This window comes from Chiloscyllium plagiosum, unplaced genomic scaffold (genome assembly GCF_037043375.1).
Source record: "Chiloscyllium plagiosum isolate Xiang-an unplaced genomic scaffold, Cpla_swu_hap1 HiC_scaffold_15, whole genome shotgun sequence".
NCBI lineage: Eukaryota > Metazoa > Chordata > Chondrichthyes > Orectolobiformes > Hemiscylliidae > Chiloscyllium > Chiloscyllium plagiosum.
In genome coordinates this window covers 15183571-15208508 of record NW_028270153.1, presented here as the reverse complement: position 1 = coordinate 15208508, position 24938 = coordinate 15183571, and the positions used below count along the sequence as shown (strand labels likewise).

The window sequence follows — 24938 nt, the reverse complement described above, 5'->3', positions numbered from 1 at the left end:
TTCTTGACTGTGTCTCCTGCTTCTAGATACTCCTGGCCTGGAGAAACATTATTTCTGCATCTATCCTGTCAAAATCTGTATCAATTTTGTATGTCTCAGTGGGTTAGCCTCCTATTTTACTAAGTCCCAGAGAACACAGGCCTGCTATCCATAAAGTGGGGGATAGGAGGCCATTCGGCCCAAGTTTACTCCTCCATTCAATGAGATTATCGTGGCTGATCTGATCATCCACAACTCCACTTTCCTGCCTCTGCCCAGTAACCCTTGATTCCCTTACTAACAATACGCCCATCTCAGTTATAATTAACAACTTTCCTTCAACAGCTCCTGACAGTAAAGAATTCTACAAATGCACTACCCTCAGAGAAAATTCATCTCTGACTTAAATATATGACCGCCTTATTCAAAGTTGATGTCCTCTGGTCCTAGACTCTCCTACCAGGGGAAACCATCTTTCCATATCTATCCTGTCGAGTCTCCTCACAGGACAATCCTACCATCCCATGCATTAGCCTGAAGATGCTTCGGGTTTGAGCTTGAAGTGCTTTAAGATATTCCGGAGGGAAACGGCGCAATACAAATGCAAGTTCTTCTGATGATGTGGCCCTTCTGCAGGCTTGCCTTCGCCACTCTCTGGTTGGAGCTGTGGTTGGCTTTAGGACTCCATTATTACAGTGCAACATCCAAATCACAGCCTCAGAAGGAGGTAAACACAGTTCCGAGCAGAGATGAAACTGAACAGCTCGGGCCTGTGTTGTTTGAACACCAGCTGACAGTGGCGAGTTATTGGCATCAGGTCTCTGGCTTTTTCCTAACCTTCAAGTCCTGTGAAAAACCGTGAAAAGGCAAGAGCGTGGCGATTCTGCTAGAAGATTGAATTTGTAACAGCTTTGCAAAGTGTGTTGCCAAGTCATAAAGTTGACAAGCTGGAGGCTGGAAGAACACAGCAAGCCAGGCAGCATCAGGAGGTAGAGAAGTCAACATTTCAGGTGCAACCCTTCTTCAGGGCTGGCTACAAAAGCATCGACTTCCTGGTGCTGCCTGGCTAGCTGTGTTCTTCCAGCCTCCTCCCGGTCTACCTTGGATTCCAGCATCTGCAGTTCTTTTTGTTTCGAGCTAAGTCATAAAGAGCTTGATGGAGCAAATCTCATTTCGGATCAAGGTGAGACCAGGTTTCTACAAGTGGGTCTCAGTGGTCTGGGGAGGTGGGGAGGTGTGAAATCAGGCACCACCCACCAAAACAAATACCACACCACAAATATCCCTCAGACACATCACTGTTCTTCACGGGAGAGACATGAGTCACGGGACTGTGAGCATTTGACTGATTGAAGAACCATAAGTCGTTAAAAAAAAGATTAGAGCCATTAAGGTATAAAAGGGAACAAAACAGGAATCACTGGCAAAACTCAGCAGGTCTGGCAGCATCTGTGGAGAGAGAAATTCCAAGAGAAAGAAAGTTGACATTTTGAGGTTTGATTTGTTTTGAAGTCGTCATATTGGATCAAAAACATTAACTCTTGTTTTTGCCCTCCACAGATGTGACCAGACCTGCTGAGTTTTGCTAGCATTATTTTCTGTTCTGGTTTCATATCCCCAGTTCTTTGAACTGACGGGAGGTGGAGTTGGGGTGGGGGAAACTCAATTATTGACAAGTCAGATCTGGCACAACTAAAGGTGTTTGAGGTTGCTGGAAACCAATCTCAGTCTCATGACACCGGGGCAAGAACGCAACCAGAAATTGCTGGAGACACTCAGCAGGTCTGGCAGCATCTGGGGAGAGAGAAATGGTCAATGGTGAATCCAATATGACTGATTCAGAACCACAACTTGAAACGTCAACATAATTTCTGTTTTTCTCTCTTTACTGATGCTGCCAGACCTGCTGAGTTTCTCCAGCACTTTTTAAAACAAAATTTTCAGACATCCAGCAACCACAATATTTTGCTTTTCCGGCTGTGCAGGGTGGTGCTCTTGGCTCAACAATTCTGGCTACTCCAAATCAGAAGGGGATTGAGGGTTATGGGGAGAAGGCAGAAAAGTGGAGTCGAGAATTATTGGGCTAGATGTTCTCAGTATATGGTGGAGCAGCCTCTCCACAGCTGCTGAGCTGTCCCAGCATGCCCTCTTGTTAGTTGGAGCCTCCCTAAATATTGAGCATCGCTGCTTAATGCGAATTTATAGATTCCCTGGAATTTGATTCAATACAGTTTTGCTGCAGAAGTTGCACTCCGAATTTAACCTCATACGTCAGCATTAATTTTAATTCTTCTTCCTAAGCTTGAAAGCCCCAACATTTTTCACTCTTTAGTCATTTAAGTATTAGTCTTGTGTCCCTTTGCCCCAGCTGCAAAAAGCAATAATTACCCATTATCTGAGGTCGACAGTGGGGACAGTTCTTGGATACAGCTCTGATCATTTGGCATGGACAGCCTTGGATAATCATGGGTCCACTTAACATAGTTCTAACGCCACTCAGTGCAATTTACCAGAGGACGTCAAGACGACCTTGAAGGACTGATTAACTGTTGGTTGCATTGGTGGATTGGAGGGGTTGGGACTATTCAACAGAAGTCTTCAAATCATGATGCCTTTGGGGAGAAACTGCTCATTGACCAAAGAGTTGCGAGCCAAAGGGGGAAGTCGCTTTAGCAACAGGGGCTCAAGCAAAGTCATTTCTATAGACAGCGAGCGGCTAGGACGTGGAGAACACTGTCTGAGAGTGTGTGTGGTGGAAGTATCTTTGATAATAGGCTTCAAACGTGAATTGGACAATTACTTGAAGAGAAAACACTTGCAAGGATGCAGAAGTTAAAAAAAAAGCAGAGAAGGAAGACCAAGGGAATTGCTCGTGCAAAAAGCCAGCCCCAGGCAGACAAATAGCCTCCATTGTGGTGTAACCATTCCATTATTGTTTAAAATTGATGTTGTCAAGACTGGGCCAGCACTTGTTGGCCATGTCTAGAACTGAGTAACTTGCTACACTGTTTCAGAGGGTCTACAGGCACATGTAGGCCACATCAGGTAAGGATGGCAGTTTCCTTCCTTCAAGGACATTAGTGAACCAGATGGGCTTTTATGACAATTGCAGTGGTGAGGTTTGGACCTGTATCCTGAGCACACTGGCCTACAATTCACAAAGATTCCAATGTTTCTATGATCGCAAGGACAAGCTCCTCCTCGCATGTAGCAGAGTTTCAAACACCAAATGTAAGTGTTACCCACCTTTGTGCCACACAGGACACATTATCAGCCGAGTATTATCTCCCAATTGACGTAATGAAAGAATTCTTAGCAATTCTCACCTTGAATCTAAAACTGTAACATCCTGCTTCAGGTCAGTTTCTCTCAGGGTTAGTGAATAACTTGTGAAGCAAAATCAGCCACCTGTGCCCTACTTATGAGAGAGACTGGAAAAAACAGAAAACCACCAAGTGTACCAGCTGATAGCACTGCTCTCTGGCTGACAGTTTAACCTGTAACTAAGAAACAAGTTGCTGCATCCTTGAATTTTTGGGTATTTAGTAAGAGAAGTTAAAGGAGCCAACTCTTCAAAGCTTGGCTATTTGGTACCAGTGGTGTTTCAGTGGTTTAAGTGATTGGTTAGCCAACAAACCATCATGTACAAGGCCAGAATAAACATTCATAATACTGGAGAAACTCAACTGGTCATAGAAACACAGAATAGAGGAGTAGGCCACTCAGCTCTTGAAGACTGCATCACTCTTCATGATGATCATCCATTGCAATGTTCCTACTTTTACCCTGTATCCTTTTAGCCTTTAATGCTTTATTCAACTTCTCTTTGAAATCATACAATGTTTTAGTTTCAAGTGCTTCTCTCGGAGAGAATTCCATGGGCTCACCACTGTCTGGGTGAGGAAAATTCTTATCTCGGTCCGAAATGGTTAACCCCAAATCTTTCGGTTGTGATCGCTTGTTCTGGACTCCTCCTCCATTGGGAACACCTTCCTGCATCTACCCTGTCTAGTCCTGAAGGTAAGTTTGCTCGCTGAGCTGGAAGATTTGTTTTCAGATGTTTCGTCACCATACTAGCTAACATCATCAGTGAGCCTCTGGTGAAGTAGTTATGTCCCACTTTCAATGTACGTGTTTAAGTTTCCTTGGGTCGGTGATGTCATTTCCTATGTTGGTGATGTCATTTCCTGTTCTTTTTCTCAGAGGGTGGTAGATGTGTTTGTTGATAGAGTTCCGGTTGGAATGCCATGCTTCTGGGAATTATTCTAAGTGTTTCTGTTTGGCTTGTCCTAGGATGGATGTGTTGTCCCAGTCGAAATGGTGTCCTTCCTTATCTGTATGTGAGGATACTAGTGAGAGAGGGTCATGTCTTTTTGTGAAGAAGGGCTTATGCCCGAAACGTCGATTCTCCTGTTCCCTGGATGCTGCCTGACCTGCTGCGCTTTTCCAGCAACACATTTTCAGCTCTGATCTCCAGCATCTGCAGACCTCACTTTCTCCTCATGTCTTTTTGTGGCTAGTTGATGTTCATGTATCCTGGTGACTAGTTTTTTGCCGGTTTATCCAATGGAGTGTTTGTTACAGTCCTTGCACAGTATTTTACAGATGACGTTTGTTTTGCTTGTTGTCTGTATAGGGTTTTTCACGTTCATTAGCTGCTGTTTTACTGTGTTGGTGGGTTTGTGGGCTACCAGGATGCCAAGAGGCCTGAGTAGTGTGGCAGTTATTTCTGAAATGTTTGATGTCGGGGAGAGTGGTTAGGGTTTCTGGACGCGTTTTGTCTGCTTGTTTGGATTTGTTCCTCAGAAATCGGCGGACTGTGTTCTTTCGTACCCATGTGTTTTGAATACGATGTATAGGTGGTTTTCCTCTGCTCTTCATAGCTCCTCTGTGCAGTCTAGCCCCATGACAACATGCTCCGAAGAGATCCCCTCTCATTCTTCTGAACTCCAGTGAATATTATCCTAACCGATACTTGTCATATGTCAGTCCCACCATCTCAGGTCTGGCAGTATCTGTGGATGCTTCAAGTCCAGTGTGATGGTTCTACCAAGCAAAGAACAGAGGACGCTGCCAGTTCTGCTATCCAGCGTTGTGCATTTGGTAAATCTCCTTTGCAGTCCCTCTCAAGCCATGATATACTCTGAAAGGACACTATCCAGAATCTCCAGGTGAGACATAACCAGCAATTTACAAATGTTTGTTGTAACTTCACTGCTTAAGTTTCTCTACTTCCAAAGTCAAGGATTCCCATGTGCTTCATCAACCTGCCCTATCCCTTTCAATGACAGGCATACATGAACTCAGCTTCTGAACGCCTCTAATATTTCACCATTTATATTGCCTGTCTTCATTCCGCTTTCTGAAATGTGTGCTTATAATTGATTCAAAGGTCATAAACCATGCAAACTTGCAATGCTTTCAGAACAAACTTTGGATTAATTACAGCAGATGAAATTGCAGCAAAATGTTTGCGTCCCTTCCATCTGCCAAACCTTCATCACCTTCTGAAGGGTGTATCTTGCATGCTAGATTCTTGGGACACGATTGCTCTTTAACCAATATCTGCCAAATAGCCTCCTCCACCCCCATGTTGGATTCCTGAAAGCAACTAATCCAATGTGGAAAATCAAACAGTTTTAAGTGATTGGTTAGCCAACAAACCATCATGTACAAATGCAAAATAAAATCCCAGAAATGAAAGTGCTGTCAAGGTGAAAGCTCAAGACAAAAATGACTTGCATTAAGAACAAAACAAAACATATTCTCTTTTATTATTCAAACACTAAGAAAGAAGAACTTGCAACTGCTGATAAACATCATTGACTACAAAGATAATGCGCTACATACAACAGCACATTCAAATTCAGCCACCCCCTTGTTTAGTGCATAGTCCATGTAAACATAACCCATTCTGTGCCCATGATACAATGTGCTTTAATTTCTTGTCCTCAGTTGTGGGTTTTCAAAATTGAACAACTTGTCTTTTCAGTCTCAACAGGCTCTTCAAACCGAATAGTTCCAGCAACAAAACGAGCACAAAATACAATTCAAACAGTTTCTAAAGGCCGGGGAGGTGGGGGGGGAGGGGAGAGGAGAATAGCATGCTGTGCAAAAGGTGATCAATGCCCCTCGCACAAGGGGAAAGGTGAGGGGGTGGTGAAACGGAACCATGGGGATTGAACCTGCATTGCTGCAAGGGGCTGAGATGGTTAATGGCTGGAGTTAGGGTGGGGGGGGGGGGGGGGGATGTGTGGACAGACCGAGAGAGTTGGCTCCTTGTGCTGCAGTCTCTCGGCTTGTCCTCATCTACCCCTCCCCTCCCACACAGTCAGTTTGTAAAAACGGTGTTCAGGTCACCTCTCCTTGGAGTGAGCTCAATAACACGGTACAACAGGGCTCTCTCTAAATGTAAAGTGGCAACTCCCACCCTAACTGGAACAGGGGCAAGGAAATCATTCCCCTTTGAGCTCCTTCCACAATCCAAAACAGTGGCTTTCCAAGCGTGACATGGTGGACAAAGTAACTGGCTTTACATGCTTTCTGTCTATGGCCACTGGGCTACTTGAGTTGTATGTTTTCACCCTCCCCCATCCCAACTGCCTGATCCTAACTGTACGCTGCCAATTGTTGACTGGGTTGTGGCTAAAGAGGAGACCCTTTTGTTCTGCTGGTCTCATTAAACCCACACACAACACCACTTTAGGGTGTAAGACAGACAGTTTGACTAGTAGTTTTAAAATATAAACACAGGCAGGAACAAGACATGACGAGAATTCAGCTGATTGAGAAAACAGTGCTGAGTGGGCAGGAGTTGCTTTGCGCCATATTGAAGTTGATAATAGTTCCACAGCCCAGTAACACGGGAGAACTAGTTAACAAATTTCAACTCTCCATCATTACACAGGGTACCTGTCAGTTCAGTGTTAAATAGTGCACAATTCAAAGCTTCTGGTTTTTTTCCCCAAAAATTGCTTGATTCAAGAGATAAAATGCCTCAGACGGTTTGGCAAGTATCCAGTAAGTCTCAAACCAGGAAGATTGGTGCATTCTGTCCTGGGCGTATGGAGTACCTGCACCCCAGCGGCAGGGAGTTGCCAACACCACACAATCAGAATCCCTGCCAGTTGGGCAAGGCTTCCCCAAGTGTGGGTTAGGAGTCACAGACTCTAATTGCCATTGTCATTGTCTCAGAGGACCACAGAGCTGGTCCCGAGAGAGAGAGAGGACTAGTGATGGTTTAATCGGAGGGTCATTTTCCCTCAGGTGAGGAGAGAGGCTGAGGAGAGTCCTTCAGGGTAACCTCAGCCGGTGTGGGATTTGACCCCATGGCGTGGGTTTCACTCTACATGGCAGACCAGCTGTCCAGCCGACTGAGCTTGAAGGCAGCAATGGCTGTTGACTGACAGAGTGCAAGTGCCGTTAAATCTTTGCTTTTCTAAAAACAAACTACACAGGGTGTGGAACTGGTCACCCTCTCAGGCCCTATTCTGGATGTGGAAAACCTCAGGGAAAGCTCGGCTCCTTTTTAAAAAGCCTTAAGTGCTGCGCTGTCTTAGCCTTCCAGCCCCACACCAACCGTCAAGCCTCAAGCTAAGGTCACAACTGAGAAACACTCCATCTCAATGAAATCAGAAAGTCTTCCCAAGTCATGCAGTCAACTCCATCCAGCAGCCCGACTTTACAGTACTGCCATTTCACTTTGATATATTCATTCAATCCTGACAGGAATTGGGGAGCTGCTAAATCACATCATGAGGCAGAGGTTTGAGTCAGGAGCATTTTTGGGACAGGGTTCGATACTGATCAAGTCCTGCACTAATTTATAAAAAAAAGCAGGGGAGGCAATTTTATTGAAACATCACGGCAGCAATCTGTTTGGATTTGGGTTTACAGCAGAGAAGACTTTATATCGAAACTCTTTTTGTTTCGGGCATGGGACAGACACCAAACGAGAATAAGACACTTCAAGCCAGCAGTCCATGGGGCTCATGCAGTATGCTCTGCAGACCCTGACTCATCCAGGAAGAAAGCACATGCCCAGTGGAATTGCACAGCCTCCACCTATACTCTAACTTTACCAGAAAACTTCAATAAATAGTGCAACACAAAGTAGCTGCAGGTAACAGAGTAAACCTCTCTCCTGATCCATTATCACAGTTTGCCATTTTACACAACATCCCGAAGAAAACCTCATATTCTGGCAGCGTGCTGGCTTCCAAAGGGTTGCTGACCTCTGAACAGGTCAAAGGTGAAAATGACCAACTGCCCAGCCAGCCCCACCCCCACTCAGAGCTCCAGCACCACCACACTGGAGTAAAATGGGAAGGAACTGGATTATTAATACTTCAAATACCAGCCACAACCTTAATTCCTACAAGCATAGTTTGACTTGGCTGTGAAAAAAAAAATCGAATGTTTTTGGGGAATTTATCCACACCAGCATAAATAATATCCATTGCTGTTCATGACGTAACTCCACCCCACTACCAGGTGCCATGTGTTACTTTCAGAGGCTGAGCCTCCTGGAAGAAGCCAGTCTGAACACCCATTATGTAGGTCACAGTGTACTGTTTCTGACACTGACTTATACTGTGGTAACTACTGCACGCAGGGCCAACGCTGTTGTGTAATACGTGCTTCTAAAATTCCGAACCAAAGCAGTTGGGAAGGGCAACTGACCCAGTCACCTGCTAACGTCTGTAAATAAAGACAGCATTAAGCTCTCACCTAGTTACCTGGACTCGTGTCAATTTCATCCCTTCCAAGATCTCAGAGCTTGCATTGCCACAGCAGCCACGGTGCAGGATTGGCAACACAAAGAGTCTTCTGTTCGAATCAGAATAATTTGCCAGACGGAATGCAATCAATGTGATAAAGTTGTAGGCTCGGAGCAGGCGTAGATGAGTTTGCAAATTCAACAAGTTTACCGTACAGCCAACACACAGTTCCACCCCCATACCACACTGCTGGCTTCCAGCGGAAGCAGGGAGAAAGCCGTAGGTGTAGCAACAACACAGCCCCGGCACAAGTGCTCTGGTTTCATCACCATCAACTGGAGAATCCTGATAGGCTTCTCTCAGAATCAGGACTGGCACGGCTTGAAAGGGAGCAGGCAGGACCAGGCAAAGCCTCCCCCCAAAACAAAAACAACTTCAGTGCAAGTAGTATTCATTCACTCCACTTCTCTGTTGGCTGAACTTTCTGCACAAATTAAGTTTGTCTCTGAAATTAAGCACTGGAAAGACACAAGATGTCAGGCAGCATCCTGGAGAGAAACCAAGTTACCCTGATAGGCCAGAGTTTCAATACAGGAGTTTCACGACTTGAAATGTTTAGTTCTAATCTTCTATCTCCAAGTGCTGTCTGACCTCCTCACGATTTTTGTTTCAGATCTCCAGCAGCTGCATGGTTTTGCTTTTGTGTCCGATACTTCTGGCATTTGACCTTTGACCTCTCTAGTTGGGTCAACGTGGAAATGGAATTCAGTGAAGGTGATGGCGGTGGTGGTGGGGGGGGGGGGCTTATGACTCCCTCAATGCGTCAAAGTCTCGGTTTGTCTGTAACAGAGACAACCATGTTGTGCCCAAGACTCAACCCTACAGTGTGGAAGCATGCCATTGAGTCCATACCCACCCCCCGCAAGAGCATCCCACCCAGATCCATTTCCTTACCCTATTCCTGTAACCCCACATTTACCATGGCTCACCCACCTAACCTGCACATACCTAGCCACAATGGATAATTTAGCATGGCCAATCCATCTAACCTGCATATCGTTGGACTGTGGGAGGAAATTGGAGCATCCGGAAGAATCCCATGCAGACACCTGGAGAACGTGCAAATTCAACACAGGTGGTCACCTGAGGTGGGAATTGAACCCAGGTCCTGGTTCTGCAAGGCAGCAGAGCTAACCACTGAGCTATCGTGCCACATATGGATGAAACATCTTCTCATGGGTCCCTAGGAACATGTCTAACTGGTCATGGGCCACAATTCAAGTGTATACGTTAACCATAGGTAAGAAGTTCATCATAACATGGATAAGGAATCCATTTTGAAGGGCAAATTCAGAAGGATTTAAGTGGAAAACTAAACATGTAAACTACCCCCCCTTTTTTTTTAGAAAAGAGATGCCAAAGCAAAAAGATTATTAACCTGCTGTGTGCAAACAGATTAACTTATTCAAAATGCTCACTCCGGAGGGTAAATACTCAACTTGGAGGTAATCAAAAATTGGAAAAGGGTCTCTGAAAAAGATCAAGATAGGAGAGAAAGAGACAGATAGATCAGGAAGGGAGTTCTGTTGAGTTTATCAGAGAATGGGAAGAGAGTGGGCCAGTGATTTACTCTTAGCTCAGCGTCTTCTCTTGCTCAATGATTCCTCTCATTGGTGAAGGTGTTAATGTAACTTGTGGAGACATTGACAACTGGCATTAAGGTTGGACAGTCACTACTTCTCAGAACGTGACAACATGAGGAGACTAAAGCAACACAATTAAAAGCCAAGAAAACAAGCAAGGACTCTAGCTCCCAACTCCAAACTGTACCTGGCGCCGACAGCATTCACTCAGCAGGAGGCAATGTGCCCATCAGCAAGGTTGGAAAGATTTCAACTTCTCTCTGAAATCAGAGACCAAAATGTGAATTCCTTGGGTCCCTGATGGAAGAAATGGCCCAGGGCTGACATCAGATCAGTTTTTTGATTTCTGTGATGATTATTAAATACTGCAGATGGTGCCTGACGTTTGGAGCCCAACCTGCCGTGTTATTTGTAGGTCGAGACCAGGCAGCATCTGTAGGCCAAAACGGCAATCCAAGTAACAGGCAGGTTCGCTCAGTGAGAGCTGGACAGTTTTAAAGAGTAAGCGGACTTTACTCACTGCTCACGGAACCCAAAATGCTGGACAATCCTGCACAGCCTCCTGCTTCCAGCTTAATAAAACCACCACAAAGTTAACAACTTCAACAACTAATTTGTTTCTAAAAAAGGACAAATTTGACTGAGAAAGGGGCAACTCAGAGAGCCAGGTAGGAACTCATTGCCCAACCACTTGCCAATGTGGCAAGACTGAAAAGGAGATACGTGGAGAAATTTGCATTTCCTTCACTAAGACACTGCTCGAGGTGGGGGAAGGGGGAGACAGCAAGCGAGCGAGATGGAGGGAGTGGAGGGAGAGAGGTGAGGAGAAAGAGACATAGAGAGGGAGGAAGAAAGGGAGAGAGGGAGGAAGAAAGGGAGAGAGGGTGGAAGGAAGGGAGGGGGCGGGAAGGAGAGGGCGGGAAGGAGAGGGCGGGAAGGAGAGGGCGGGAAGGAGAGGGCGGGAAGGAGAGGGCGGGAAAGAGAGGGCGGGAAAGAGAGGGCGGGAAAGAGAGGGCGGGAAAGAGAGGGCGGGAAAGAGAGGGCGGGAAAGAGAGGGCGGGAAAGAGAGGGCGGGAAGGAGAGGGCGGGAAAGAGAGGGCGGGAAGGAGAGGGCGAGAAGGAGAGGGCGAGAAAGAGAGGGCGAGAAAGAGAGGGCGAGAAAGAGAGGGCGAGAAAGAGAGGGCGAGAAGGAGAGGGCGAGAAGGAGAGGGCGAGAAGGAGAGGGCGAGAAGGAGAGGGCGAGAAGGAGAGGGCGAGAAGGAGAGGGCGAGAAGGAGAGGGCGAGAAGGAGAGGGCGAGAAGGAGAGGGCGAGAAGGAGAGGGCGAGAAGGAGAGGGCGAGAAGGAGAGGGCGAGAAGGAGAGGGCGAGAAGGAGAGGGCGAGAAGGAGAGGGCGAGAAGGAGAGGGCGAGAAGGAGAGGGCGAGAAAGAGAGGGCGAGAAAGAGAGGGCGAGAAAGAGAGACAGAGGAGAGAAACAGACAGATAGGTCAGGAGGGGAGTTCTGTTGAGTTTATCAGAGAATGGGAAGAGAGTGGGCCAGTGATTTACTCCTAGCTCAGTGTCCTTTCCTGCAAACCATGTTATGCCCCTGAGTTGGCAATCCTTTCTTAGCCAGTGGCAGTTAAAGCAAGTTCCATATCTCAGGACTGCAGCACTCAAATTAATCTCTTAGGAATCTGCAAAGAACTGAAAATGTGGATATGTATTGTTCAGCCAGCACCTGCACAGCAGAAAGACAGAGGGACATGTATCCCTTTCTGGGGAAAATCTATTGTCTCTTCTCTTTATAGACCAAAATTAAAATGGAGCATCACCTGACTGCTAGTAGATTCAGTTCTGTTGAAAGGTCACCTCCCTGAAAGGTCCGCGCTGTTGCTCTCTCTCAAATGATGCTGCCTGATCTGCAGAGTGCTCCCAGCAATGTTGGTTTTTACTTTGGATTGCCAGCATCTGCAATATTTAACTCAACTGTCGACAAGTTTTTGTTAGGCAAGGGTTACACAGCCAGACAGTGGGGGTATGGTGTTAAGGAACAGACTAGACACAGTGGTGTGGAACAGGCTCGAGGGGAGGCTGAATGTCTCCTCCTGTTCCTCCACACCAACCTGACTGTACATTTGCGTATATACTTTACGCTAACTGCCATAATGGAGTCACCACTTGGGTAGCTTCACATTGTCCCCTGTGGGAGTGGACACAGCCTGGTTTGGGGAGAATATTCAAAGGAGTTGAGAAGAATGAATCATCAGTAAAACATCGAGCTTGGGCCGTGACTCCCTCCCTCCCTCTGACACACACGATGGAAGATGCATTGGTTCATTGAAAACCCATTTGTTTACACAGCATTAACATGAAGCAGAAACAGTCAGCCTTTCTACCTCCCCCTACAACGACGGAGCTGATGTAATTGGGGAATAATAAACTATTAGGTGCTTTTGAAAGGGGTGAGATCAAAACTTTGCAACCCTGGGTGGATTAAATTAACAATTACAGATTGCATGAACAACTCTGAAGAATTGACATAAAACAATCAGTCCTGGCCGGTCTATGCAATAGCTCTCCAGAGGCCGCTCAGGAAACCCACTCTGTTACAGCTCAGAGCAGGCCAGGACCTCTTCCTGAAAAAACACAAGGAGAGATCTATCCTTCAACCAGAAAACAAAACGACAAAGGTGAGTCAACGTGGAAATTTTAAATACACCAATAATTCTTTGTAACTTTTCTGTTTTCTTTAAAAAAAAAAGCCTTTTCTCTCTAAAATGTCCGGATGGTGACTTGCCCTCTTGACAGTGTTCCAAAAGAGTGAAAGCAAGCAGGAGACGGGCAGACAGATGATGGACTCGGGTTCACTGGAACGGAGGCTTGTGGTCAGCCCCCTTCCCCTGTCAGAACAACCAGAGCATGGCCAGAACCCCGAACAAGAAATACAAACAGAAACTGGAGTCGAGATTCATCTCGCGGTACCGAGTGAAGGCCAGTCACATGACAGCCCGGTAATCCTTCGGCCACGTTCCTGCTGTTGAAGCTGACCGACCTCTGACCCTGCCTCGATGTCCTGGTGGTCAAATGGTCCTTTGGGGGTGCCTGGTGTGTCTCACACGGGGCAGCAGGAAGCTATCTGCTGCACTTTGCCCAGGTCAGTGAGGAGCTGCTTCATTCGGTGTTTGAGCTGAGGCAGTCGGGTCAGCGGGTCAGGTGGCTCCAGCTCACCAGAATAGTCCAGCCAACTCTCGAGAACTAGCAGCCAGAGAGAACAGGGAGATAACAGCATTAGCAAAGCATCGCTACGGCACAAGATAGAGCCCACTTGGCCCAGTGAGGCCGCATGGACCCTCCGAACAGCATCGCACCCAGACCCACCCCCTTACCCTGTCCCCCGTAAGGTTTTGCTTCTGCGTCGAATACTTTGACCTCTCCAGTTACAGAAAGCCGAGGACTGCAGGTGCTGGAGATCAGAGTCGAGAGTGTGTGCTTCTGGAAAAGGTCAGGCAGCATCCAAGGTGCCCTTCATCAGGAATGGGAGCAGGAGAATGGGACTCGTGCCCGAAATGTGGATTCTCCAGCTCCTCAGCTGCTGCCCTGTCTAGTTGGGTCAACGTGGAAATGGAATTCAGTGAGGGGTGGGGGGGTCACTCAATGCACCAAAGTCTTGGTTTGTCTGTAACAGAGACAACCGCGTTGTGCCCGAGACTCAGAGCAGAACCCAACATGACTCACAGAACTCCCCCCCCCACGCCCATCCCCACCCTCCCCGGGTGAAGAGCATTCATATTGGGTTATGCTCGGAGTTCAGGCACAACGCAGTTGTCTCTGTTACACACAAACTAAGACTTTGGTGCATTGAGTGACCCCTCCACCCCTCACTGAATTCTATTTCCACGTTGACCCAACTAGATTCAACAGTATTCAAGGAGCTGGAGAATCAACATTTCAGGCACGAGTCCCATTCTGCTGCTCCCATTCCTGATGAAGGGCACCTCGGAAGCTGCCTGACCTTTTCCAGCAGCACATCTCACTCAGATCCACTTCCTACCCTACTCCTGTAACCCCACATTTACTGTGGCTCATCCACCTAGCCTGCACATCCCTGGATGCTTCAGGTCAGTTTAGCCTAGCCTGCACATCTTTGGACTGTGGGAGGAAATTGGAGCACCCGGAGGAAACTCACGCAGACACGGGGAGAATGTGCAAACTCCACACAGACATTTGCCCAAGGCTGGAATTGAACCCGGATCCCTAGTGCTGTGAGGCAGCAGTGCTGATCACTGAGCTACCATGCTAAGCAATTACTTGTAACAAAGCGGTGTGCCCAATCACACATTTCCTCCGACTGCTCCATTCACGCTCCCCACAGAGGCATCTCCAAAAGCATCTCCCAGCGGTGTCCCCCATGGGTGGCACAGTGGTTAGCACCGCTGCCTCAAAGCGCCGGGGACCCAGGTTCAATTCCACCGTCAGGCGACTATGTGTGTGGGGTTTGCACATTCGCCCCATGTCTCTGTGCGTTTCCTCCGGGTGCTCTGGTTTCCTCCCACAGTTCATAGATGTGCAGATCAGGTGAATTGGCCACACTAAAATGTCCATAGTGTTAGGTGCATTAGTCATTTAGTCAGAGGGAAATGGGTCCATGTGGGTTACTCTTCGGAGGGTCGGTGTGGACTGGTTGGGCCAAAGGGCCTGTTTCCACACGGTAGGGAATCTAATCAAACGCATACCAGACTACATCATCCACTTTGGCTACCCAGTGGGACTGTGGGAGTAACTTCAACACGAGGCGAAAGTTTTACAGATTAATAATCTGTACCCACTGTCACAGCTCAAAACACTCAAAATATTCTCAATATTATCTGCCACAGAAAGATTTAAGAGACCTTAAAAAACAAAGACAGGCTGGGTCACCAGTAAACGCACCACAGGGTATTTGCGGTACAGAAACAAGCCATTCAGCCCATCTGTTCGATGCCAGTGTATATGACCCACCCATGTCAATTCAGCCCAACATTCTTCCTTAGCCCAGTGGCAGGAATAGGAGCACAAGTAGACCGTTCAGCCCATCAAACCTGCGCCATCACTCAACATCACCATGGCTAATCTTCTGCTTCAGTTTTCTGCCCAGTTCAAGAAAGCCTTGATTCCGAGATGCCAACACCTGTCTACCCTAACCTTACCAATGTGCAATGATGGCACAGCCCACAGCCCTGTGGGGTAGACAATCCTCAGCGAAGTGATTTCTCCTCAACTCAGTCCTAAAGGATCAAGTGCTTATCCTGAGACTGTGCCTACACATTCTACACTCACCAACCACGGGAAAACACCTTCACAGTTGCTGCTCTGTCAAGACCCTTCAGGATCTACGAGACCATGTGAAGATCACGTGATCACCATGTCACAGGCTGCAGACAGGTCGGGGTGGAGTGTGGGTGGGGGATTGAGTTTGCTGTTGTCTCAGACATTTAAGATCAGCTCCACATCCCTAACAGCTTCAGGTTGCACTTAGACCACAGCTGGATGCAACATTCAGACTATAACCCACAAAGGTGCACAGTACCTTCCTGCCTTCTCCTCTCTGCCTCTACATATCAGCTCAATAGGACCCAAATGCACAGCCTCAGAGTGAAGGGATGGCCCTTTGGAACTGAGGTGAGGAGAATTTCTTCAGCTGGAGGACCTCTGTGACTCTGTGGAACTCATTGCCGCAGAAGGCTGTGGAGACCAAGTCATTGAGTGTCTTTCAGACAGATCAATTCTGGATTAATAAGGGCATCAAGGATCGTGGGGAGAAAGGAAGAGAATGGGGTATCAGCCATGATCGAATGGTGGAGCAGACTCGATGGGCCGATTAGCCTAAATCTGCTCCTATATCTTATGGTCAAGCATCTTTTATGTTTTTTTTTTAAAATCACTTTTATCACCTTATCTTCTCACCAAAAATTTCAACATTTCACAATTGCAATGGAAGTTTTTGGGAATGCTGTCACCATAAGTCACCATATTTCCTCTCCCTCCATGTTTGTTTCAGAGTCTTCACTACTTAGCATACCTCCCAGCTCTCACAATCCATGTCAGCTCTCTCAGTAGTCTCGTCCGTCCCTCTCTCCCCACTGTCCTATAAGTTCAAACCCCTCGAAAAGCCTCACAATTTCCTTCTGAAGTCATTCATCACTCTCTCTGCATCCACCAGCCCCATAAGCAGCAAGACCAAGTGTGGAAAGAAATTTGACCAGATTTGACACAAAATGTCTGTGGAAGCCATTTTGTCAAACCTGGTCAAATTTTCTTCTACACCAAGTCATTAGCACACATTATATCAGTGAGTTCCTCCCTCACGCCTTCCAACCCACTGACAAACTTTAACTCAGTGTAGTCGAGCTCTTGTACCAATGGGTATCATAAGTGTATCATGCTAGTCTTCAGTACAGCTTTGTTGTTGGATACAATGTCAAAGAGCCCAAGCCCCAAACACCAAACCCAAAACCACAAGGACAGACAACTCCAGCCATTTACCGTCCAGCTCTCTCTCAATGAAGTCCATGCGATGACAGACCTCGTCCTGCAACGACTCGATGTGGGTCAGTAGGTTGACCTGCCACTGCAGCTGAGGGTCACCGGGCCCTTCATTCCCACCTTCCTTCAGCTCGGAGCTTTCTTTCTCCTGCTCTGTCTCAGGGGAGGTGTCACCGCTGCTGCCACGGACCTGAGGGGAGACAGAGGGCACGCGGTTAAAACGTTCCCGATGGGAGATCTGTAGACTCAGAGCAGGAGTTGGGCGGGGAGAGGCGTGTGGGGGAGCAGTCTCTGCCAGAATAAAGTGCAGAGCTTTCCAAACCCTTCCCCAATGGTGGCCCCAATACACATGGTGGATATCCCACCCCACCCAGAAAGAGTTCCCACAGCAGAGGTCCAGGCACCAACCCGGAAACCTACCGTTCAGTGGGGACAGGATCAGGCTACAATTCCTTCATGCTAGCAACAAAAAACGCGTATTGAAAAGGTGACTGACACCTCCCCAAACCATCAAATCTCACCTACTTCACTGCTGTGGACCCCGTGACACTAGAGCTGCTCCCAGAGGGTGAGGAACCATGATCAACCCTTTGATCATTTGATAGAGAGAGAGAGAGAGAGAGACATCATTCCTCCACCCCCTGACTGCATGAAGCTGAGCTCAGGTCACATGGGACATTCCAGTACGCTACCTTACGTGCCAAGGTAGAAATGTACAGGATAGAGGCAGGCCATTCAGCCCAACATGCCTACATCGGTGTCCATGTTCCACAGAGAGAGAAAGCAGGCCATTCAGCCCAACTGAGCCTGCTCCACCGATCCAGGTCACAGCTGACCTGACTGCTCCATATTGCTTTCGAACCGGTCACCCCGTGCTCTTCAAAACACGTATCCATCTCTGCTTTACAATGATTACTCCACTACCATCGCCTTCGGAGGAGAGTTCCAAAGATAAACACACCCTTTGATGCAAAAACGTTTCTCTTCATCTCTGCTTTAAGTGTGTGGCCTCTTGTTTTCATTCACCGCATGAAACAAAAATATCTTAAGAGTCCATCATTTCTGTACCTAACCCTTCAGACATCACCCCTACCGGCCCAGCACCTAACCCTTCAGACATCACCCCTACCGGCCCTGTACCTAACCCTTCAGACATCACCCCTACCGGCCCAGCACCTAACCCTTCAGACATCACCCCCATCGTGCCTGTACCTAACCCTTCAGACATCACCCCCATCGTGCCTGTACCTAACCCTTCAGACATCACCCCCATCGTGCCTGTACCTAACCCTTCAGACATCACCCCCATCGGCCCTGTACCTAACCCTTCAGACATCACCCCCATCGGCCCTGTACCTAACCCTTCAGACATCACCCCCATCGGCCCTGTACCTAACCCTTCAGACATCACCCCTACTGGCCCAGCACCTAACCCTTCAGACATCACCCCCATCGGCCCTGTACCTAACCCTTCAGACATCACCCCCATCGGCCCTATACCTAACCCTTCAGACATCACCCCTAACGGCCCTGTACCTAACCCTTCAGACATCACCCCCATCGGCCTGTACCTAACCCTTCAGACATCACCCCCATCGTGCCTGTACCTAACCCTTCAGACATCACCCCCATCGTGCCTGTACCTAACCCTTCAGACATCACCCCCATCGGCCCTGTACCTAACCCTTCAGACATCACCCCCATCGGCCCTGTACCTAACCCTTCAGACATCACCCCCATCGGCCCTATACCTAACCCTTCAGACATCACCCCCATCGTGCCTGTACCTAACCCTTCAGACATCACCCCCATCGTGCCTGTACCTAACCCTTCAGACATCACCCCCATCGTGCCTGTACCTAACCCTTCAGACATCACCCCCATCGGCCCTGTACCTAACCCTTCAGACATCACCCCCATCGGCCCTGTACCTAACCCTTCAGACATCACCCCCATCGGCCCTGTACCTAACCCTTCAGACATCACCCCTACTGGCCCAGCACCTAACCCTTCAGACATCACCCCCATCGGCCCTGTACCTAACCCTTCAGACATCACCCCCATCGGCCCTATACCTAACCCTTCAGACATCACCCCTAACGGCCCTGTACCTAACCCTTCAGACATCACCCCCATCGGCCTGTACCTAACCCTTCAGGCATCACCCCCATTGGCCCTGCACCTAACCCTTCAGACATCACCCCCATCGTCCCTGCACCTAACCCTTCAGACATCATTTGTGCCACTTAAGCTCACCCTCAGGTGGTCCATAGTGCCCCCTGCTTTCTCCTCACAAAGTACCCTCTATACTATCACAACTGCCTTATGCATTTGCCCTGCCATTTGGGTATTCTGAATAATGGACCTCTGATCCCTCTGCAAACAAACCATTTCATTTGAATTTTATTTTTTAAACTCACTCACTCACAGAGGACATGACCATCACTGGCTAGACCATTTTTGCCCGTCCCTTGCTGCCCTCGACAAGAACTTCCATCCAGTATTCATTCATGGAATGATATTGAGCCCATCAGGAGTAAACCTGTGGGAGAAATCACCTCCTAATCACTTTCACATTCTATGACTCAAAAGTCACAGGAGCAGACCCTTGATAAAATTTCCAATGACAGAACAACCTCGATTATCCAAATTTCAGATTATCTGAACAAGATCTCAAGGTCCCGATGCTTGGGTAAACTGTGTTATCAGAACATCAGATTATCCGAAAAAAATACTCCCCGCCCGTGTCGTTCAGATAATCGGGTTTGCTCTGTATACATCTCGAAGCCATCTTCACACGTTGTCAGCTTTTAGTAACTTGCTTCCAGAGTGATAGGTTTTGATTCTGTTACTTTTTGTGGAGACAGAATAACCAGAAATCGTCGACAAAAAAGGAGCACTGACGCATCACCGATTCATCAAATGGTTTCGGGATCTCTGACATCACAAAGATATCACAAACATCGCCTGATAATAAAACCAGCACAGTTTACAGAAGCTGTAAAATGGAGTCCGTTCTCCTCCCACAGTCTCCAACATCTTGGCTGCACTCAGTCAGAACGGCTGTCACGTTTCCAATCGGCCCCAAAGTTACTCTGTAGCATGAAGCTGGAAGATGAGAAGATTCCCCTCTCCCCACACCAACCCTCAGTCAATAAGGTAATTCCAATCCGGCACTTTTCCTGCCTTGGTGATGTCAGGAGAAGCACGGTAGATAATACCTGGGACAATGACCACCTGGCCTATCGCTGGCTGGTGTGACCCACTAACATGGTGACCTTCTCACTAAAATCTGACGATGTCTATATCCCTCCAGATCACTAACAGCTGGTGCAGAAATCTCCTCTAGTGAAATATCACCCCTCCCGTCCCCAGATACAGACAGTTAGAAGTGAAATGACTGACCTTGCAGGAACTGGTTTCCTCTCGGCAAAACTCAATGTCAGATCTGCCCGAGTCGTCGTCGAGATTCCGCCCGAATCTCTCGGCCAGAGTCTCGTCTCCGTTCTCCCTCATCCTCCCGATCCCTTCATCCAGCGTGGAGTTGCGGGTCTCCACCACCAACCTCTGCTCTGCTGCTGGGTAGTAGGCCCGAGGCTTCTGGTAACAGTGCTCGTTGGTGATGTAGGACTCCTCGATCATGGGGAGCCTGCTCTGCCGCTCAGCTGTGCCGTTCTGTGCCTGGCACGGTGTGCTGGCACTGGCACTGACCGTGCTATTGCTGTCCTCGCTGGGCGCACTCTGCCTCTCCCTCAGCTTCTCAAAGGCCATTGAGGAGATTCTCCACGGTTTGCACCACAACTTCAGGTCCGGTTGGTCTTTATTCCTAGGGTGTCGAGTGGGGGAGACACAACAGAACACAGACCATCAGCCCAGAAAGTGGGGTACTTGAGCAGGCTCACGATGTTGGGAGGTGAGGGGTTCCCAATCACCATAGGAAATCGCTCTGCCTCACCCAGTACCAGGTCACTCTCCTCTCCCGGTCCGCACAGCAACCCACCCCCTGGCTATCATCACAGAGGGCACCACATTACAGTGGGTGGGCCCACAAGAGGTGGGGAGGGGGAGGCAGCTCAACAGATACCCCGAGAGTGAAACAGGGAATCTCTGGGCCCCTGGATCCACTGTTCACACACCCACATCTGTAACCTCAGCAGTACCTCCTGACCTCACACATAGGCCAAACCAGGTAAGGGCAGTAAATGTTCTTTTTAGAGAGACATTCCTGAACAAGACCAGTTGCTACAACACTTGACAATGGTTACGTGGTTTTTTTTTTTGTCCAGATTTTATATTCCTGGTTCTGTTAACTGAATTTAAATTCCACCAGCTGGTGTGAACCAGTGACCTAGAGCATTCCCCGGGTCCAATCATGACCAATACAGTGACATTACTGCTCAGCCACCATCTCCCCAAGTACTCTCCTTGCTTTACTATGGCAGCTAGTTTGTATCCAGTTGGATATAGGGGAGTGCACATGTGCGAGTGTGTATGTGCACGCACAAGTGTGCGAGTGTGCACGTGTCAGTGGGTTCAGTTGGTGCTCTGTGCCTAGCACACTGGCAAACTCTCACTGTGCAGAAACCACAACAAACAGTCACTGGCAATGCCTGTTCATGGGTTTTCAAGGGGGAAAAGAGATGGGTGTTCTCTTGTCATAGAGTCACACAGTATGGAAACAGGCCCTTCGGCCCAACCTGTCCACACTGACCAGGTTTCCTACACTGAACTAGTCCCATCCTAGTGTGTTTGGCTCATATCGCTCAAAACCTTTCCTACCCATGTAACTGTTCAAATATCTTTTAACTGTTGTAATTGTACCAACCACTACCATTTCCTCAGGCAGCGTGTTGCACACACACCACCTTCTGTGTAAAAAAAGGTTGTCCCTCAGGCCCCTTTTAAAGCTTTCCCCTCTCACCTAAACGTATGCCCTCTAGTTTTGGACTGCCCTCCCCTTGGGGGAACTGACCTTGACTGTTCACCGTATCTATGTCGCTCATGATTTTATAAATCTCCATAAGGTCACCCCTCAGCCTCCAATACACCAGGGAAAAATGTCACAGCTTATCCAGCCTCTCCTTATAACTCAAACCTTTCAGTCTTGGTAACATGCTACAAAATATCATTGTTTTTGTAGTTAATTAGTGGTTTCTAGCTTTCCAGTTATCAACATCCTTCCTATGGTTGACCAGAATTGTATGCAATGTTGCTTCCATGAGTTTTTGTTTTATTCACTCAGGGAGCATGGCCATCACTGGCTAGACCATATACTGCCCATCCCTAGCTGCCCTCAACCAGAAGTTTCATCCAGTATTCATTCATGGAATAATATTTAACCCAATTGGGAGTAAACCTGTGGGAGAAATCACCTACTAATCACACTTTCACACTCTATGACTCAAAGGTCACAGGAGCAGACCCTTGATAAAATTTCCATTTATACATCTCGAAGCCATCTTCACACGTTGTCGGCTTTTAGTAACTTGTTTCCAGAGTGAGAGGTTTTGATTCTGTTACTTTTTGTGGAGACAGAATAACCAGAAATCGTCGACAAAAAAGGAGCACTGACGCATCACCGATTCATCAAATGGTTTCGGGACCTCTGACATCACAAAGATATCACAAACATCGCCTGATAATAAAACCAGCACAGTTTACAGAAGCTGTAAAATGGAGTCCGTTCTCCTCCCACAGTCTCCAACATCGCGGCTGCACTCAGTCAGAACGGCTGTCACGTTTCCAATCGGCCCCAAGTTACTCTGCAGCATGAAGCTGGAAGATGAGAAGATTCCCCCCTCCCCACACCAACCCTCAGTCAATGAGGTGACACGTAATTCTGATCCGGCACTTTTCCTGCCTTGGTGATGTTAGGAGATAATACCTGGGACAATGACTACCTGGCCTATCGCTGGCTGGTGTGACCCACTAACATGGTGACCTTCTCACTAAAATGTTAAAAACTACCAGCGCTCCGACTTACTGTAAGATGTATATCTTCAGCTGCAAGCCGTGCAACACCTCGATCACCTTGTGGACATCCCCCAGTAGCTGGTGTGTCGAAATGATCTTCCCACTGTTCTGGTGGGAATAATTCTCTTTTACAAACGTCAGGCCATGCATATGGCCACTGCTTAGCCACTCCTTGTCGTACCAGTACCTGGAGCTCAAACGGTGATCTACAGAAGAAATAACATGTCAATCAACTGGGACTGATAAAAAAAAAGCTACTGAAAAGGCTACGAGTTAAACATTTCCCACCCTCATTGAAGCAGCAGAGAAATGAGTGCAGAGTTTCTATGAGTGTCACTATCAAGTCAAACCATCACCTATGGCTCAGTGGGTACCTTTCTACAGTTCCTAGGATATCATCCAGGGACTAACCATCTTCAGCTACTTCATCGATGACCTTCCCACCACCAGAAGGTCAGATGTTCATCAACGAATGCAAAATGTTCAGCATCATTTGCAACTCCTCAGACACTGAGTCAGTCCGTGTCCAAATGCAACAAGACTTGGATAATTTTCAGGTTTGGGTGGACATGTACCCAGTAACATTTATGCCACACAAGTCCCAAGAAGACAGAACCTAATCTGCTCTTGATATTCAAAGATATTATCTCTGCTGAATCCTGCAAACATCCTGAGGGTTATCACTGACCAGAAACTGAACTGGACTAGCCATATAAATAGTGGTTACAGGAGGTAGGAATACTGCAGTGAGCAAGTGACTCTCCAAAGCCTGTCCACTGACTACAAGGTACAACTTATGGGTGTGATGGAATACTCCCCACTTGTCCAGATGGGTGCAGCTCAATAACACTCAAGCAGCTTTATACCATCCAGGACAACGCTTGATTGGCACCACATCCAAAAAGTTTACACACCTTCCACCAGAAACACTCAGTAGCAGTGTGTGTACCATCTGCAAGATACAAATGGAAATTCACCAAGGCTCTTTACACCATACCTTACAAAACCCATGCCACCACCATCTAGAAGGACAAGGGCAGCAGACACACGGGAACATCACAATCTGTAAATTACTCTCGAGGTGACTCACTATCCTGACTTGGAAATACATTTTGCACTCTTAGTGTCGCTGAGTAGAAATGCTGGAATTCCCGCACAAATGGCATTATGGGTTTACCTACAGCAGGTGGACTGCAGCGATTCAAGACAGCAGCTCACCACCACCTTCTCAAGGGACAACTAGTGGTGGGCAGAAGATGTCCATGGCCCATGAGTAAGCAAGTATTAACTGTATTCTAGTGAACATGTAAGATTCTATGACACTACTTGGACAGGAATTCTCTTAATCCTTAACCACGCCTCCACAACAGCTGAACACAACCATTATCGTTGACTTATGTCTTTTTAAAAATGTCATTCATGGGATGTGGGCATCACAGTGGGGTCTGAGCAAAATGTCTTCAGATGACCACCATGAGCCTCTGGATTATGAGAATGCAGTAAGATTATCGCACTCTACTCCCATCCCCAGTAAACTATAGGCACTGTCCTGAACAACATGATACGTATGGCATGCTGCTTTTTACATTCCTAGCTGGCCAGTACTCACCTGGTGGGTCCCTGCAGATATAACAAGTATAGGTTTCGGGCACGCTGTCCTCCAGTAGGCCCATGCAGACTCCGTGTTGCCAGCACAAACAATCCTCACACTGCCAAACAGGAGAGTAAGATCAGTGAGTCCGCGAGGAACTCAGGACACATGCTCTGATACCGCAAAGGGATAGAGCATTAACACAAGGATTTGACATCGCTCAATGTAACAGAAGCCTATCCTGTTTGGTTCTTTTGGGGTGCACTGAATATTATATATCAATGTCATCCATTCAGCCCATCAGAGATGTCCTGGTCTTTGGGAGAATTATCCAATCTGTCCCTCCTCCCAGCTCTTTTCCCTAAAGCCTGGCAGATTTTCTCCATTGACTACTTGACCATTTCCCTTTAGCACCATTTTCTTTTCTTATTAATGGCTTCCACTTCCTTTCTGAGATCGGTAGGTTCTTGATCAGTTGGGGAATGAAGGGTTACAGGGAAAAGGCAGGAAAGTGGCCGTGGGGTATGT

The 24938-nt window shown here is 47.6% G+C and overlaps 1 protein-coding gene across 6 annotated transcripts in view; it reads right to left on the bottom strand.

Annotated features, from left to right (window-relative positions):
* Positions 1-5727: 5727 nt before the first annotated feature.
* LOC122560263 (PHD finger protein 20) overlaps positions 5728-24938 on the bottom strand; it is a 93222-nt gene continuing 74011 nt past the window's right edge. For all 6 annotated transcript variants that reach the window (XM_087994760.1, XM_087994756.1, XM_087994758.1 and 3 more), the window contains 5 exons: positions 24429-24528; positions 22830-23025; positions 20252-20672; positions 16847-17036; positions 5728-13579 (listed from right to left, as the gene is read on the bottom strand). In XM_087994760.1, coding sequence (XP_087850886.1) covers positions 13437-13579; positions 16847-17036; positions 20252-20672; positions 22830-23025; positions 24429-24528 — 1050 coding nt within the window. In that variant the 3' untranslated portion in view covers positions 5728-13436. The remainder of the gene's footprint in view (positions 13580-16846; positions 17037-20251; positions 20673-22829; positions 23026-24428; positions 24529-24938) is intronic.